Source organism: Moschus berezovskii, chromosome 16 (assembly GCF_049115385.1).
Source record: "Moschus berezovskii isolate FMDL1 chromosome 16, NW_MosBer_1.0, whole genome shotgun sequence".
In the NCBI taxonomy this organism is placed as follows: domain Eukaryota; kingdom Metazoa; phylum Chordata; class Mammalia; order Artiodactyla; family Moschidae; genus Moschus; species Moschus berezovskii.
Window position 1 is genome coordinate 59,921,630 of NC_142475.1, and position 18,295 is coordinate 59,939,924.

At 45.0% G+C, this 18,295-nt stretch overlaps 1 protein-coding gene across 1 annotated transcript in view; it reads left to right on the plus strand.

Moving 5' to 3' along the window:
• The window catches only part of KCNQ3 (potassium voltage-gated channel subfamily Q member 3), a 309,647-nt gene that overhangs the window by 276,361 nt on the left and 14,991 nt on the right, over window positions 1–18,295 (plus strand). Inside the window, exons 9-11 of the mRNA XM_055432368.2 lie at window positions 3,412–3,438; window positions 14,972–15,174; window positions 15,988–16,090. Of these exons, the coding sequence (XP_055288343.1) occupies window positions 3,412–3,438; window positions 14,972–15,174; window positions 15,988–16,090 (333 nt within the window). The remainder of the gene's footprint in view (window positions 1–3,411; window positions 3,439–14,971; window positions 15,175–15,987; window positions 16,091–18,295) is intronic.

The following is an 18,295-nucleotide window of genomic DNA, read 5'->3' on the forward strand; positions in this document are numbered from 1 at the left end:
GGAATACATTGTGCTGCAGACAGCTGCTGTGATATGAGAATGGCTTTTAGACTAGGAGGGAACATTTCTTTCTTTTTTTCAAGGACAAAAGTATAAAGCCACTAGAGAATTCACTTGGCAACCATTCTGAAACAAGGCAGTCCCTTGAGAAAAGAATGTTCCCCATATTCCAACCCATTCCATAGGTTTCACAGCAAAATAAAAAGTAGCTGATAGTACACTGGTATGTCTTCACCTGCTTCCTAAAGGTTTTTTATTTGATTTATTCTTAAAAAGACTTTATTGAAATATACTTCAGATACTACAAAAGGATTTTCACAGACCATAAAAGATACCCATTTAAAGTAACAGTTTGGCGGGTATTGATCACCACTGTCTAATTCCTGGACATTTTCATTATCCCCCAAAAGAAACCCAGTGCCCTTTAGCAGTTACCCCTGGTTCCCTCTTTTATTGCAGCCCCTGCAACCATTCATTTATTTTCTCACTCTATTCTGCCTAGTCTGGATATTTGATATAAAAAATAAAATCTTGGGACTTCCCTGGTGGTCCAGTGGCTAGATTCTGTGCTCCTAATGGAGTGGGCCTGAGTTGGATCCCTGGTCAGGGAACTAGAGCCCACATGCCACAGCCAAATAAATAAATATAATAAATAAACCAAATGTTATGATTTCTTTTACCTAGCATAATATTTTCAAGTTTCATCTATGTTTTCTACTTTTGGGCTGTTATACCCCCATGAACATTCAGGTACCTGTTTGTGGATATGTGTTTTCAGTTCTGTTGGATATATACCTAGGAGTGGAATAGGTAACTCTATATTGACATTTTGAGAAGCCGTCAGACTGTTTTTCACGGTGGCTGTGTGATTTTGTAATCCTTCAAAAGATCTTGAAGGATGCAGTTATGTAGCCCGTTTCTGAAAGTAGTGTCATATCCATTTCCAGCAAGTGTAGTTTTTTGTTACTTTGAAGAATATGTGTGTGTGTATGCACATATGTACATATTGATATGTGTATGTATATATTTGTATGTTTTGGGCTACCAGTGATGAGTGATGGTATGGCCTTTTTGTTTTGCTTTTACCATTACTTAGGATTATATACTCATTACATATGAATTTCAAAGAACCTTAGAGATTTTGAAGTCCAACCCCAATTTTATTTTTTTAATTTTTTATTATTTTTTTTATTGGAGGCTAATTATTTTACAATATTATATTGGTTGGTTTTGCCATACATTGACATGAATCCACCCCGGGTGTATATGAGTTCCCCTTTCTGAACCCCCCTCCCACCTCCCTCCTCTCCTTATCCTCCCTCTGGGTCATCCCCGCACACCAGCACCGAGCATCCTATATCATGCATTGACCCTGAACTGGCGATTCATTTCACATATGATAATATACATGTTTCAATGCCATTCTCCCAAATCATCCCACCCTCACCCTCTCCCACAGAGTCCCAAAGACTGTTCTATACATCTGTGTCTCTTTTGCTGTCTCGTATACAGGGTTATCATTTCCATCTTCCTAAATTCCATATATATGCATTCAGTTCAGTTCAGTCGCTCAGTCATGTCCGACTCTCTGCGACCCCATGAATCACAGCACGCCAGGCCTCCCTGTCCATCACCAACTCCCGGAGTTCACGCAAACTCATGTCCACAGAGTCGGTGATGCCATCCAGCCATCTCATTCTCTGTTGGCCCCTTCTCCTCCCTCCCCCAACCTTTCCCAGCATAAGAGTCTTAGTCAACCCCAATTTTAGATAAGAAGAAACAGAAACCTCCAGCTCAGGAACCTGCTCAAGGTCACACATAACGCTGGGCACAGGAGAGACCAAACCCAGGTCTTCCGACTTGCTGGCCTGTGGAGACTGAGGCTTCCCAGGTGGCGCTAGGGGTAAAGAACCCACCTGCCAATGCAGGAGACCTAAGAGACACAAGTTCAGTCTCTGGGTCAGGAAGGTCCCCTGGAGGAGGGCATGGCAGCCCACTCCAGTATGGACAGAGGAGCCTGGAGGGTTATAGTCCGCAGGGTCGCCCAGAGTCAGACGCGACTGAAGCAACTTAGCACAGAGGCCGTGTGGACCTAGCAGAGGTAAGTGGTAGGAAGCTGGGAAGGCGCAGGAGGGATCTGGGGAGTAGGGGGAAGACAGTAAGTTACACATTCTCATGCACAAGCAGAGAAGTGGGCAGATGTTAAAAGTCGGATGTCGTTTACCATCAATAATAACAGAAAAATCCATGCACACTGATCAGTTCCCTGAAAGTGATATCAATAGCAGAATATAGCTGCACTGCCCTACATGGTAGCCACTTGTCACAGGTGGCTGTCGAGTATCTGTTGCTAGTGCAACCGAGAAACAGAATTTGTAATTTTCTTTCATTTTAATTTCAATGACCATCTGTGATTAGTGTCTGTCATTGCAGCTCTGGAATCATTAGATATAGGACAAAAATGGAGATGATGCTAAGACCCAAGAAACAGAATTTACCTGACCAAAAAGACTCAGTTAATTTACTGTATAAGCAGAACTTGCTCTTTTTATGAACCAGGTCAAGATTATTGAAGTTCTTAGAAATGGAGAAGAAGGGCAATATGCAGTAATCTTTCTCTAAGGCTGAATAACGTTGGATCTGTTTTCATAAGTGCTGTGTGCATGTGTCACTTGCTAAGTCGCTTCGGTCGTGTCCAGCTCTTTGAGACCCCACAGACCGTAGCCTGCCAGGCTACGCCAGGCTCTGTCCATGGAATTCTCCAGGCAAGAGTACCGGAGTGGGTTGCCGTGCCCTCCTCCTGGGGATCTTCCCAACCCAGGAATTGGTCTCATGTCTCCCACTAGCACCACCTGGGAAGCCCTTTATATGTGCCATCTCATTTAATCCCTGGTTCCCTCATCTGTCCCCACCACTTAACAGGTCCCCTAAACCCAGCACAAGGTGTGGGACAGTCGGTGCTCAGAGCCATTTTTTGGATGAATAAATCAGTAGTCCCCATCCTTTTGGGCACCAGGGACTGGTTACGTGGAAGACAATTTTTCCCCAGACTGGGTGGTGGGGTGGGGGTGGTTTCAGAATGATTTAAGCACATTACATTTTTCACGCACTTTATTTTTAATCTAATGCCACCACTCATCTGATAGGAGGTGCCAGTCCGCGGCCCCGAGGTTGAGGACCTCTGGAATAAATGAATGAATGGCTGAGAGGGATCTTGGAGTTCAGAACCAGGCCTGTTAGGTTGCAGGAGGGGTCTAGGGTCTGCCTGGGGAACCCCAACTCATTCGTGGGTCCCCCTCTATATGCGCCATTTTGCCTTGCTCCTGCATCTTCAGCAAAGGAAGCTTGCTGAAGGGAGGGGAGAAGAAGTTGCATGTAATTTATGCTTTGTTTATTTTTTTCTCCTCGTAGGAAAGAACAGCTGGATCCAGCAGCCAGGTACGTTTGTGATCATGAATCCTCTTCTTCCCACCACTGTGTCGGGACAGAGGGTCCAGTTGTGTATGCCCTGGGGCCCCTGGGCAGTTGTGCTGGTCACGAGATAGAGTTTTGGGGCTCACTGTGGTTGCTGGACGCCATTTTCCTCTGCCAATTTCATGTTAATTTTGTCAAGAACAACTTAATTGTGATCATAGCGGCAGCCGCCTTTTGGGTGTTTCTCCTCTGGGCAGGACTTTGTGCCTGCAGTCCTGCATGTGTGGTCTCACAGAGTCCTCACATCACCAGCGAAAAATCGACCCTCATGCTTTCATTTATGGGTTGAGGAGGCTGGGTCTCAGAGAGGTTGAGTTACTCACCTCCTGAGTCACACAGCTACTGAGTAGTGAGATCAAAATGCGAACTCAGGTCTGAATATTCAGACCACGTTATTTCCTCTGTATCTTGCTTCATTTGCTTCTTGGGCTCACAGATGTTTCCTCAGAAAGTGTGAAAGTGTTAGTCTTTCAGTCGTGTCTGACTCTTTGTGACCCCATGGATTGTAGCCCTCCAGGCTCCTCTGTCCTGGAATTCTCCAGGAATGGAGTGGGTAGCCATTCCCTTCTCTAGCGGATCTTCCTGACCCGGGAATCAAACCTGATTTCCCTCCATTGCAGGCAGATTCTTTCCCATCTGAGTCACTAGGGAAGCCCTCAAAAAGACTGTAATTCACAATCCCTGGAAAACCACGCTCACCACAGGCTGCTGCAGAGACAGAGGGGGCTCACAGGACTTCTTCCTGGTTCCTTCTCAAAACCGTGTCACAATATCAGGGAAGCTATGGATCCTATTCGAAGTTATAAAGAATGACCACCTGTTGGAAACAGTTGAACTGTTTGTATACATGACATCCCTTGGTATCTGTAAGGGATTTATTCCAGGACCCCTCTGTGGATACCAAAATCCATGGATGCCCAAGTCCCTTGTATCAGATGCCACAGTATTTGCAAATAGCCTTTACATGCAGCCCGCTCCAGTATTCTGACCTGGAGAATCCCATGGAAAGAGGAGCTTGGCGGGCTACAGTCCATGGGGTTGCAAAGAGTTGGACACGACTGAGCGACTGACACTTTACATGCATCCTCCTGTGTATTTAAATCTTCTCTAGATTAGTTAGTGCAAGCGCTCTATCAATACTTGTAAAAACAATGTAAATGCAATGTAAAGAGTTGCCCAAGTGTGGCAAATTCAACTTTTGCACTTTGAAACTTTCTGGAATTTTTTCCCAAATGATCTTGAGCCACACTTGGTTGAATCTGTGACTTCAGAACCTGCAGCAATGGAAAGCCACCTGGATGTATAAAACAGAAATAATTATAAACGTAAATATACATAGTACATTTTTTAAATATGTATTGAAACTGTTATTGTGGCAAACTACTTGTAACGTCTCTCAGTCCATCTCCTGGACACCAGCTCAACAATGGTCCTTCTAGAGCTGACAGAATTTGGGCAGAAGCGGTGATAGGATCCCGGACCATTGTATGGGAGCCACTTGAGGACAGTGACCCTTGGGAGTCTGGGTCAAGTGCTCTTGAACGGGGCCCAGGATGCCTCATCACACACATAATCCCACCTGAAAGAAATGATTTCAGACAGCGCCAGCTCACTCACAGACACAGACACGGCTCGGACTCTGCCTCCTTCATGCAGGTTTTCAAATGGAAGGAGTATTTCTTGCCTGGAACCAGTCTGGACGGTAGTGGGTATTTGGGTGTAGAGGAGGGGCCTGGACAGCTGACAAAGTCAGGGTGCATTTGCTAGAGAACTTGCAGCCGTTTTGTGTCTCAGAGGCAGAGCAGGAAGATACCTCAGAGATCCTCTTCTAGATACTTTTTCAAGAGGACAGGCTCACACCAAGTTCCAAAACTCATGAGCAAGCAGGAGTTACACAACCTTAGGACTCTTCAACAGGGCTCCCTGCTCCTTCCCCTCTTGTGACCAACAGGGTTTCAGATCATGTAGGTGAATCATTTACTACAAGTGAATTATTCAGTCTACCGTTACAGCCTTTCCTATGCAGACACAAATTGAATTCAGTCAGATAGGAACATATGTGCAGAATATTGCTGAGCCCTGGACTAGGCACTTCAGTTTAGTTGGGGCTCAGATACTTTTTGCCACATTGCTGGGCATGCTTCTCCCACGATTGAAAATCTGAAATCATAATGCCATTTATAGAAGGCCCGTCAAGTTCCAGGCCACTCCACTTTCATTGTCATCTAATTCCCATTTAAGACTTCTTATTTTAATGAGAAAAGAGCATAGGCGAGATAGCAACTTTCATTCACAGTTTTTCCCCCCCTCAAAGAGAAAACAAGGTACCAAAGCCTCAAATTTGGCACATGAATGGTGACAGTTGTTTATACAAGATCTCTTTGCCTTCTCTGCCTTTCTCAGGATAGACCATAGTGCCAGAGGAGCCTTCTAATGGGGGACACTGACCTTGTGTTGGGCCCCATTCTTCCATGTCTAAAGATGGAAGAAATAATGAAAAAATAAGAGACAAAGGTTTTAAGCCCTTGTGGGTGGGATTGACTTGCTCTATGCAGGTTACAAGTCTGTGTTCATTGAGCTCACAACAAACAGAACAAAACAGATTGACCTTTTCTTCAAAAGACTTTTCTCTTGCCTGCAATGACACTGTACTCTTGGTTTATCCATCACTCATGTGTCCATCATCCATCCATTCATCATCTGTCCATCTGTCCATCCACCCATCTATCATTCATAATCCGTCATGCGTCTTTCCATCATCTATCATCCATCAACCATCCATCCACCCATCCATCATCCATCCATCTGCTCACCCATCCATCTGCTTATTCAATGAATATTTATTAAGACCTCCTGGGTACCAGAAGCCCTTTTAGGGAATATAGCTATAAGCAAGAAAGACAAAGTCCCCAATTATTTACTTGACAGGGTGCCTCTCCATTTTCCTGAAAGTGACATGTCCCAAACTCAACTTCTGTTCTTTTGTTTCTTTAATTTTTGTTAGTTTATCCAGGACACACATGCCCAACAAAGATGGCATGAGGAAGCTAGAAAATGTAGTCAAGTTGGTCCCAAGCAAAGCTGTTTACTAAGTACTGTTTGCCTTTGGTATTCTTTAACCTCACCTATTGGGCTGTCTATCTTCAAGTTCTCCGTGGTATCACAGCTTCCCTGATACCACATCTCTAGACCTCATCTTATTTTTGTACCCTTGATGGGAGGGGCAGGATTTGCATTTAAAAGTGCCACTCCTAGGATTCTGTTTGTCTTTTGTTCATACGAACACTTTTGTGAGATTTAATGTGCAAAAATGGACCCAGAACTAAGCTTGAAAGTATAGACAAAAGAGATTTTAATTGAATTGAAAGTGAGAAAAATCTAGACTGGAGCAGAAAAGGACTCAACTCTGGAAGGAGGAAATAAGGAGGAGAGATGGGAAGAAAGAGGATTCAGAACCTGGCCGGACGGCATAACCACTGAGAATTCTTCCCGATGGAGAGAGTCTAAATGGCTATTTTAATTTTCTCTAGAAAACATGTGCATGGTTTATAAGTCAAAGTATTGTAGAAGTAGGGACTTCCCTGCTAGTCCAGTGATTAAGACTCCATGCTTCCAATGGCTTCCCAGGTAGCTCAGTCGGTCAAGAATCCGCCTACAATGTGGGAAACTCCAGTTCGATTCCTGGGTTGGGAAGATCCGCTGGAGAAGGCAGAGGCTACCCACTACAGTATTCTTGGGCTTCCCTTGTGGCTCAGCTGGTAGAGAATCCGTCTGCAATATGGGAGACTTGGGTTCGATCCCTGGGTTGGGAAGATCCTCTGGAGAAGGGAAAGGTTACCCACTCCAGTATTCTGCCCTGGAGAATTCCATGGACTGTGTAGTCCATGGGGTCGCAAAGAGCCGGACACGACTGAGTGACTTTCACTTTCACTTCCAATGCATGGGACCTGGGTTCCATCCTTAGTCGGGGAACTAATATCCCACATGCCATGCAGCACGACCAAAATAAAATGAAATAAACATTTTAATAAACAATAATATAGAGGCAAACCGTGAAATGTCTTAGTACAACTTCTGTCCCTCTCCACCACAGTATCTTTCCAGTATCTTCAGCAAACACAAACCAAAATTTATTTATATTTCTATATTCCAACTTCCAAAAGTACTTTAATAGTGATACTCAATTTAGGTTATTTAAGCTGTGAGGCAAATCCTTACCATTTACTAAAATCCACTTCATGCCACAGCCTCGTATGAAGTGTGTGTGTGTGTGTGTGTGTGTGTGTGTAAAGGAAAGGGACTGCCAAACTCAGCTTCTGATTTCTTCTCCAAATCTGTCTTGTCCCATTTACACAACTGAAAAAAAAAAAGGCGTCCCCATAGAAATAAACAGTGTCCCCACCCACCCTTTCTGTATACAGCCAGAAACTTTCTCTTTCCCTCGTGGCCATGTAGAACCCATCGAGGAAGACAAGTGTGGGTCTTCTCCAAAATAAATGTCCAAGTTCTGGGCTCCTCTTGCTCGCCACTGCGGTCACCCTGGTCCAGACCACCAGCCTCTCTTGCCTAGAAAGCGTCAGTGGCTTCTTCATTGGTCTTTCAGTTTTTCCTTACTCCCCTCCAGTCCATTCTCCGTGGAGAGGCCACTGTGTTTCCCTTTGGAAAAAAAAAAATGTTTTTTTATTGTGGTAACGTACACATAACCTGAAATTTACTATCTTAGTGCACATTTTTAAATGTACGTTTAAAAAGCGTCCAATACATTCATGTTGTTATGCAACCAGTCTCGGCACTTCTCAGTCTTATGAAACTGAGACTCTGTGCCCATTAAACACCAGCGCCTCATTTTCCCCTCCCTCTAGCCCCTGACAATCACCATTCTCTTACACTTTCTGGGTTTGACTACTTTAGAATCCTCATGTGAGTGAAATCATATAGTGTTTGTCCTTCTGTGATGGGCTTACTTCGCTTGTAGCATAATGTCCTCAAGGTTCATCCGTGCTGTTGCTGGCGTCAGAGCTTCCTTCCTTTTGAGGCTCCAGTGACTGTCTATACTGCATTTTATTGACCCATTTATCCATGGACATTTGGGTGGTTCCCACCCTCTGGCTGTTGGGAATAATGCTGCTATGAACATGTACGTGTATATTTTTAATGTAAAGTTGATATACTCTTTTCTTCTTAAAACTCTTTTGGTGTCTCCAGGTAGACTTAGAATGACAGAAATTCCTGTTTTCTCTTTCTATTTTAGAATCTTATTTTCTTTTTCCTTTGGCTGCACCCTGTGACTTGCAAGATCTTAGTTCTCTGACCAGGGATCAAACCCACGGCCCTTGCAGTAGAAGAGCAGAGTCCCAACCACTGGACCACCAGAACTGTCCCCTGTAGTAGCTGATCTTGATGGCAGGCATCCTGTTTCTATCCTAAGTCCCCTCAGGGCTCACCATCTGGGGTGGCTATAATGTAATGGCTTGATGGCTGCAGCATCCTTTGTTAACTGATAGAGCAGGTAGCATTTTTTTTCATTGATGCTGGTCAGATTTCTAGCAATATATATGTTTGCCTGTCATGTGACTTCTTGACCTTATTGTAAGCTAACTGGAGGCTGAAAACCATACCTTCTTTGGTCACCACTGTATCCTCAACAAGTTACCAAGAGTCTAGCATTGTCAAGGTGCAGAACAAATTTTTGTTGGGTAAATAAGTGACATTAGCTCTGTTTTACAGGTGAAGATAAAAACTGAATCAGAGTTAATGCCTTACCCAAGTTGAAATATTAACCACAGAACAGCTATTTGAAGTCAGTTCTCTTCCTCCAGAGGCAGCACTCTTTCCACTTTACAGCAGTTCCTTTATCAGGAGGTTGGATGCATCTTGTTAATCAGAAGCTCGAGTGTTGTTATTTCTTCCTTCCTTCACTCAACATCATAACAATGCTGGAAGGGCTTACTATGTGCCAGACACTGTGTTAGGTGCTGGATAACTAGACAAAGGGCAGTTTTCTGAACAAATAGTTTACCCTCTTCATGTCTTAATGGCAGCTCTATTGACTTTTCGGTGGGATAAGCCTTTGTTGTGGGGGCTGCCCTGGGTGCATTATAGGAAGTTTAGCAACATCCCTGGCCTTGACCTACTAGAAGCTAGGAGCACCACCACCCCAAGTTATGTCAATCAAATATGATTCCAGACTTCACCAAGTGTCCCCTGGGGGAAAAATCACCGCTGGTTGAGAACCACTGCTATAGTGAGAGAGTCCCTCGTAAGGTGAAGATTTCATTATGATGGCCAAGTGCCGTGGTTGAGAAAAGCCTCAAAACAATGCACAGTGAATGGTTATCTCACTGGCCCAAAAGTGGAAGTGTGCCTGGGGACTGCTGCTTGGACCAAGTTTCAAACAAAATCAGTTATTTGGATAAAAGATAGGATGAAAGTTTTCCTAGGCACAGGCCACAGCTTGTGCTGAGGCTGGGAAGCATGAAATAGGGAAATGCACAGAGTTTAACACAACTTAAATTCCATGTGGTCAAAGCTATGGTTTCTCCAGCAATCATGTGCGGATGTGCGAGTTGGACCATAAAGAGTGCTGGGCGCTGAAGAATTGATACTTTTGAACTATGCTGCTGGAAAAGACTCTTGAAAGTCTCTTGAACAGAAAGTAGATCAAACCAGTCAATCCTAAAGGAAATCAACCCTGAATACTCACTGGAAGAACTGATGCTGAAGCTGAAGCTCCAATAGTTTGGCCAACTGATGCGAAGAGCCTGGGTGCTGGGAAAGATCCTGATGCTGGGAAAGATTGAAGGCAGGAGCAGAAGAGGATGACAGAGAATGAGATGGTTGGATGGCATCATCAAACTCAATGGACAAGAGTTTGAGCAAGTTCTGGGAGATGGTGAACGACAGGGAAGCCTGGCGTGCTGCAGTCCATGGCTTCGAAAACAGTCAGACACGACCTAGAAACTTAACAAAGAGTTCCTGGAGCAAGAGCCAGGGCAAGGAGTGCATAATCTTGCCAGGAAAGAAAAACTTTGATGTTACTTTTACCGTCTCTAGTCTGTGTTTCCACTTTTCCCAACTCATGTTTGGAAATTGTTTGTCCACCCTTAACAAATCAGAGACGTTAGCTTTCCAAAGAAATCTGATGTCAGCTTCATGGAGAGCTTTTCTTGCAAGATCTGCAAGCCTTCAAATACAAGGCCTGAAATATGCACTAGAAATCTATACAGAGAAGGACTGAGATGGGTTTTGAGTTTCAGGGATGAACTTGGCCTTGCATTTGATTATTCTTTAGGGTCTTGGGTTTCAGGAAACACAATTAAGAAGTAAGCTGATCACCCACTTTGCCGGAGGAAGAATTCCATAAGCCTCTTAGGTGTTATGACTGTGAGTAACTCAGAGCCCAGATTTCTGACCTGTGCCCAAAGCATCTGAATTCCTAATGCTGTCGGAATTCATCTCATAAACTGACCTCTGTGACCAATGCGGTATTAAGTGAACATGGCCAAAGCAACTCAGACTGTTAGAGATAGAAGTGAAGCATTTAAATGCCAGATAAGTGAATTCTCAGTCCTCGCAGAGACAGAACCAAGCAATCTCTTTCATTATCTAATCGTCAGCACCTACGCTGAGATTTCAAATCAGGACAGAGTGATGGCCATTACTTTTGTCTCGCTTAGTTTTCCTGGAATTAAGCTCCTTGTATATTGATACTTATCTCCTTCTGCAGTCAAACTCAGTGGTGGTGGTGTTTCTGGCTACCATTAAGAAGTACCGTAAAATAATATATATATATATATATATATATATATCCGGAGAACTCACCTCAGTTCATTTTAAAAAAAAAACACTTTTTTTTGTGGCTTAGGAAATATTATCCATCCTTTTCACACATGTCATTAGCCCTCTGCTGTTTCTGTGGGAAGAGGATTATTTACCGAGATAATGATGACAGCCAGCATTTATTGAAAGCATCTCGCGACCGTCAGCCTCCCAGACAGTCAGCTAAGCACTTTACGTGCGCTCCCTCATTTAACCCTGATGCGACCGTGTGTAATGCAGGCTGACCTCCATTCTTGCGCACATGAAGAAGCTGGGGCCCAGACAGCATGAGTTCTGTGTCCTAGGCCACCTGGTTTTTCAAGACGTTTCCCCCCAGGTCAGTTTTGCCCCAAAGCCCTGAACATCAGGATGTACTGAGCAGGGGTGTGGGGTGGGTTCAGAGATTAGCAGGCAGAATCCTTGCTTTTCCAGGACTGCACAAGCCGGTGGGGCAGGCGGGCATGGGCACGTAGAGCCTTGACACTGTATCAAACCCAGAGACAAACACAGCCTGTCTTGGAAGCAGATGGGGAGTAGTTTCCAAGAAGTGACACTTGGGCAGTTTTAAAGGGCCGATGGGAATGAGGTCAGCTGAGAAGGGAAGAAAGGGCATGGCTGAGTGCACCAAGGCGCGCAGGAGGGCGCTTAGGGATGGGCAAGGAGTCTGATGCGGATGGAATGGTGGATCTGCTGGGTACAGCAAAGACAGGTAGGCAGGGGCCAGGAAGCAGGGAGCCTGAGAAGTGACTGTGCTAACCTCCCTCTTCTTCTTAGTTCATGGCTGGGAAAGCCTTCTGAGTGTCTTCAGCGATTTCGGATGCTGATTTCTTCTCCATTAGTCATTCACCTAGTGAGGTCAGGAAAGCCGCTCTGGAAAATCTGGACCAGCTCAGGAAAGACGGAGCCATCTGAATTTATCCTGATGGGTGGGTTATTAATGTAACAGTGTTGTGGGACAGAGAACAGAAAGGAGTCAGGAGTAACAGTGACTCATCCATATAGTCATTCATTCTTTCATGAATCGAGTATTTCTTAGTGCCTCTGTGCCAAGCTGAAGGCAAGAAGCACCCTGGACAGTATCACGTGCAGTGGTCCCGCGGTCTCTCCTAAGCAAGGTGTGGTTAGGCTCACTTAACCGATGAGGACCAGGTGTTCAGAGAGCATAGGGCACCAACTCAACAAGAGATGTTCCCACCTCTGCAGTCCCAAGGCCAGGAACCCCCTCCCTATACCAAGCCGCAAAGACGGCAGCAGCTTCTGCTTTGAGCCACGTGAGTGTCGTAACCAGACATCGACATTAGAAATACTCAGTTATCTCAGGCTGATGAAAAGCTGATTTGACAACCCACATTCATATTCATTCGCTCACCTCTCCCACAAGTACACCACACTTGCTGGGTGCCAAGTCCCGTGCGGGTGATGAGGAGAAAGAGGCTGAGCTGAGTGTATTGATGTGTGACACGCACTAGGGCTCGTTCTGGTCTGTGCGCACAGAAGGACATCATTCCTGTGTCCACTCGGGTAAGAGGCAGAGGTTAAGAAATGGAAGGAGGAATTGCTGTTTATAGAGCACCTGTGTGCTGGGCTCTATGCCAAATCCTTGACAAACAGCATCCCATAGCAACCAAGTCAAGTGGGACTTGCTTATCCCTATTTTAAAGATGAGGTAATTGAGGTTTGAGAAGGTCACAGATTTGCCCAAGGACACCGAGATGGTTTTTGCACCAGGACAACTTCCTGTTGGATTTATTAGCTTTTTTCTTGTGCCTAGAAGTCTTTCAGCAGTATGCTGAAGTTCCCTGACCCTTTCTCAGAATAACAACTTTGCATCCACGACTAAAATTCAGACAGTTACAAAAGAAGCTGATTGTGTTGGAATGTAATTATCAAAATATTTAAACTTTTTTAAAAATTTATTTAAAGTTCTTTTTTTTTTTTTTTTTACTTTACATTATTGTATTGGTTTTGCCATACATTGACATGAATCTGCCCCGGGTGTACATGTGTTCCCCATCTTGAACCCCCCTCCCACCTCCCTACCCATCCCATCACTCTGGGTCATCCCAGTGCACTAGCCCCGAGCATCCTGTATCATGCATCGAACTTGGACTGGCGATTCGTTTCACATATGATAATGTACATGTTTCAATGTCATTCTCCCAAATCATCCCACCCTCGCCCTCTCCCACAGAGTCCAAAAGACTGTTCTATACATCTGTGTCTCTCTTGCTGTCTCGTATACCAGGTTATCGTTATCATCTTTCTAAATTCCATATATATGCGTTAGTATACTGTATTGGTGTTTTTCTTTCTGGCTGACTTCACTCTGTATAATAGCCTCCACTTTCATCCACCTCATTAGAACTGATTCAAATGTATTCTTTCTAATTGCTGAGTAATACTCCATTGTGTAAATGTACCACAGCTTTCTTATCCATTCGTCTGCTGATGGACATCTAGGTTGCTTCATGTCCTGGCTATTATAAAACAGTGCTGTGATGAACATTGGAGTACACGTGTCTCTTTCAATTCTGGTTTCCTCGGTGTGTATGCCCAGGAGTGGGATTGCTGGGTCTTATGGCAGTTCTATTTCCAGTTTTTTAAGGAATCTCCACACTGTTCTTCATAGTGGTTATACTAGTTTGCATTCCCACCAACAGTGTAAGAGGGTTCCCTTTTCTCCACACCCTCTCCAGCATTTATTGCTTGTAGACTTGGATAGCAGCCATTCTGACTGGCGTGAAATGGTACCTCATTGTGGTTTTGATTTGCATTTCTCTGATTATGAGTGATGTTGAGCATCTTTTCATGTGTTTGTTAGCCAATTGTATGTCTTCTTTGGAGAAATGTCTGTTTAGTTCTTAAACTTTTGAGATGCAGTCAATACGTGTGCTTCTTTGTGATGAATCTGATGATGTGATATAGGGGCATGTAGAATAATTCTGTAATTTTGAAGCAGTGATGAGCACAGCAGTACATGAAGGTAATAGGATATCAGATGATCTGCGATTTCTGTTATAGAAAGTCACAGGATATGCTGGGGCATTGAGGGTATTACTGGGGTTCATTCATACATTCATAATTGAAATACATGCTAAATTTCAGTTTGAGATTTGTGAATGAAAATCTAATCAGTAAATTTAAAATGCAATGCTTTTCCCATCCAAGCTCATGGACGCCGCCCCCACAAAAGCTCTGTCCATGGTCGGGGGGAGGGGTCTGTGGACACCAGGTTAGGGTACCTGCTTTGCGTCATTCAGTTCTGTTTAAGGAACGCTTGATAAGGCTTAGCCTCTGTGGGTCACCATCTGGGCACCATGGAGTGGTACTGAGGAAGTTACTGATGCAGAGGAGGTGGGAGTGGAGGAGGAGCAAAACTTTGCTGCCTGCTACCAGGAGCTGGCGTTTTATATCCTGAATCTCATTTAAGCTTCACTTAAGCGTATGAGGAAACTGAAATTCAGAGAAACACACCGGAGATGTACTAGCTAGTCAGTTGCCAAGCTGTCATCTGAAGCAAGCCATGTCCCTTTCCAAGCAGCTCAATCAGATTGAGCATCGGAGGCGCAGGTCCTAATCCCGCGCGGAGGAGGATGTATACGTCTTGATGGAGAGGGACGGGAGATTATGAAAGCCTGCACTCAAGGAGGAAAATTGTTCACTTTTGCTTATTTTGTAGCCAAAAGCTGGGTCTCTTGGATCGGGTTCGCCTTTCTAATCCTCGTGGTAGCAATACTAAAGGAAAGCTATTTACCCCTCTGAATGTAGATGCCATAGAAGAAAGTCCTTCTAAAGAACCAAAGCCTGTTGGCTCAAACAATAAAGAGCGTTTCCGCACCGCCTTCCGCATGAAAGCATACGCTTTCTGGCAGAGCTCTGAAGGTAACCCCTTCCTCTTCCTCATCCTGTCTCCTCCACATCTCCTCCCTCCCTACCCTGCGGAAGAATCCTGCAGGCTACATAATAGCCCACTCCTGCCATCCGCAACCAGCTTCTGGCTTGTTTTTTCTCGGCCCCTGGGCTGTGCTAGATTCCTGCCCTCACCCTGGGCACAGAGGGCCCACGTTCGCTGTCCTCCCGGGCCGGGGTCACCACATGTGCCCGCCCAACCCCTCCAGGGAGCCTTGAGACACACCACATGGTTCCTAAGGGTGGCCCGTGGTGAGTGCACAGTCAAGAAGGTCACCTTGAAGGATGGTGGGGCCAGGTGCAGCGTGGTCTGGACACCTGGGGACCTCTACATCCCAAGGGGGTGGGGAGAGATATGGAAAAGTGTCTTGTGGGGGCTGTTGGAGCGGGTGCCCCTTTCACTTAACAAAAAGGGAGGATGAGCAGGGCTCAGAAAGTGACCTCCCAACCCACAGTCACAAGGATAAAGTCTGACAGAGCTAGGGTCTGAACTCAGGTGTGTGACAAACACCTATGTGCATGCCCTTGGCTGCCTCCAAAGGGACCACTTGGGAACCCTGGAACACACATCACCCTCCCCGCCTTCTCCCCCAAGCAACTGTCCAACACTGCAGGCACTAACCAGACTTCTGGATTATGGGAGGGAGAGGCTGAGAAATTCTGAATGACGTCACCCCTGGAGAACACATCGGGGTTTCTGAAATGGAAATGGAGACTTGGGAGGCTGAGTTTGAAAGGCTCTGATGAAGTGGTGGCCTGCCATTGATATGGGTGTCTCCGTCTCAGATGCCGGGACGGGGGACCCCACAGCGGAAGACAGGGGCTACGGGAATGACTTCCTCATCGAAGACATGATCCCCACCCTGAAGGCCGCCATCCGAGCCGTCAGGTAAGCGCCTCCTCCCGCTTTAGGCCTCCCAGGCCCCGGCTCTGCTCCTCCAGGTCATGGATTTGTAAAGTGGTCTTGGGCTTTGGGAAGGTGGACAGGAAATTTCTCAAGTAACCCCCGGGTCAAGTTCAGAGAGTATGTCAATACTCTAAGTGGAGGTTGCTGCCTAAAGAAAAATGATGACTGCGTTAGCAGGTCATTAGTAGGTTGGAGACACTGTCATCATCTTGTCTGCCCTTGCTACGACTTATTTTATTTTTTAAACATTTTTATGGGAGTATGGTTACTTTTGGTGGCTCAGGAGTAAAGAACCCACCTGCCAGTGCTGGAGCCACAGGAGACAGGGGTTCGATCCCTGGGTCAGGAAGATCCCCTGAAGGAGGGCTTGACAACCAACTCCAGTACTCTTGCCTGGAGCATCCCATGGACAGAGGAGTCTGGCGGGCTGCAGTCCATGGGGTCGCAAGAGTTGGACATGACTGAAAACTTAGCGCACACGTGGTTGCTTTACAGTGTCGTGTTAATTTATTTTAAATGCTGTTGGCGAGGGAGGGTGTGTTGACATGAAGTTTTCTTTTATAGGTTTCTGACTCAAAATAGCTTTTCTCCCATCTGTCTTCATTCATTTAGTTCTTTTTAATTAGCATTTTCAACATGATAATCAATTATAGGATTTTTTAGTCTGTTTCAGACAAGACTTATAATTCACCCTGACTATTTCTATTTTGCTTGAAATGCCATAAGAAAATTAAGAAAATATGTTACTACTTCAAGAAAATTTTGGATTGTGTGTTTATAAGCACTCCACCATGATGGTAGTGAATTCTAGAAACTAAGTCAGAGTCACTAAGAACTAGTCATGGTATTTTCAGATTTTCAGTCCAATAGAGCAGGAAGCACAGAAGTTTATAATATGTGACCCTCAGCAAAGCTGTTGACATGGTTCTTCATGACATCATTCTGTACAATGTGCCAGAAGTATGGCTGGATAAGAAACACAACTTCCTGGATTCTTAACGGTTGAATGATCTTATTCAAAGAAAACCAATGAATGAATCAGTGTTGGGCTTGAAGGAGGTCTCTGCTGAGATGCTTCCTGGTCTAGCTTCTGCCCCGTCCTTTGGAGTACTGTCATTGATGCCTTAGTTCAGAGGTTGGCAGACACTTTTTTGTAAAGAGTCAGATATGTAGTAAATATGTCAGCCTTTATGATCCCTAGGTCTCTGTCGCGTTTAACTTTGATCTTGAAGTGCAAAGGAAGCCATAGACAGTATATAAACGAATGACTGAGGCTGTGTTCCAACACAACTCTATTTTCAAACACAGGCAGTGGGCCAGATTTGGCTGCAAGCCATAGCTCCTGACACCCATCTTAGATAGAGCTGTGTGATGGGCAGGCTTAAAAAGTGACACAGAATTGGAAAGGATAGTGACTTGAATGGTACCATTGATAGACCAAAATAGTGTTTAGAGGCTGAAGTCATGGACTGTGACAAACAAAATGATTCTTGAGTACACCATTAAAAAAAGCCTATACAAGAATGAGATGGGAAGACCTGGGTAGCTGTGTTTCTTATCACTGGGTTGTAATTCGGTGTTTTAAATTGACACTATGTTCAGCAAGAGTTGACCTCGTGAGGGAGACTTCAAGAAGATTAATCACCTAAGGCGACTTTATTGATTCCCAGGAAGATGGAGGTGAAGATTCCAAGTCCTGGGTACCCCACTTTATTAAGAACCTGAAAAAACTTGAGTAACCAGAGCTAGCTTTTCTCTTCCAGGAGCTCATAAGCCAAAGGATTAAGGAGGCTATTGAGGAAGAGATATGTCTGCTGTCCTCAAATAGGAAGCAGTGTGACGCAGCTGTTAGGACCGTGAGCCTTGTCCCCATACAACCCTGGGTTTCAGGAAACTCTGACATTATCAGCAAGGTGGCCCTGGGAAGAGGCGGAAGCTCCCTTGGCCACAGTTCCATCATCTGTGAATCGATTTATTAGCAAATTGCTAAAAAATGAACTCAGCCCAGTGTCTGGCATGCAGTGAAAAGTGAAAGTGTTAGTTACTCAGTCATGTCAGACTCTTTGAGACTCTGTGGACTGTAGCCCACCAGGCTCCTCTGTCCATGGGATTCTCCAGGCAAAAACATTGGAGTGGGTTGCCATTCCTTTCTCCAGGGGATCTTCCGGACCCAAGAATCAAATCCAG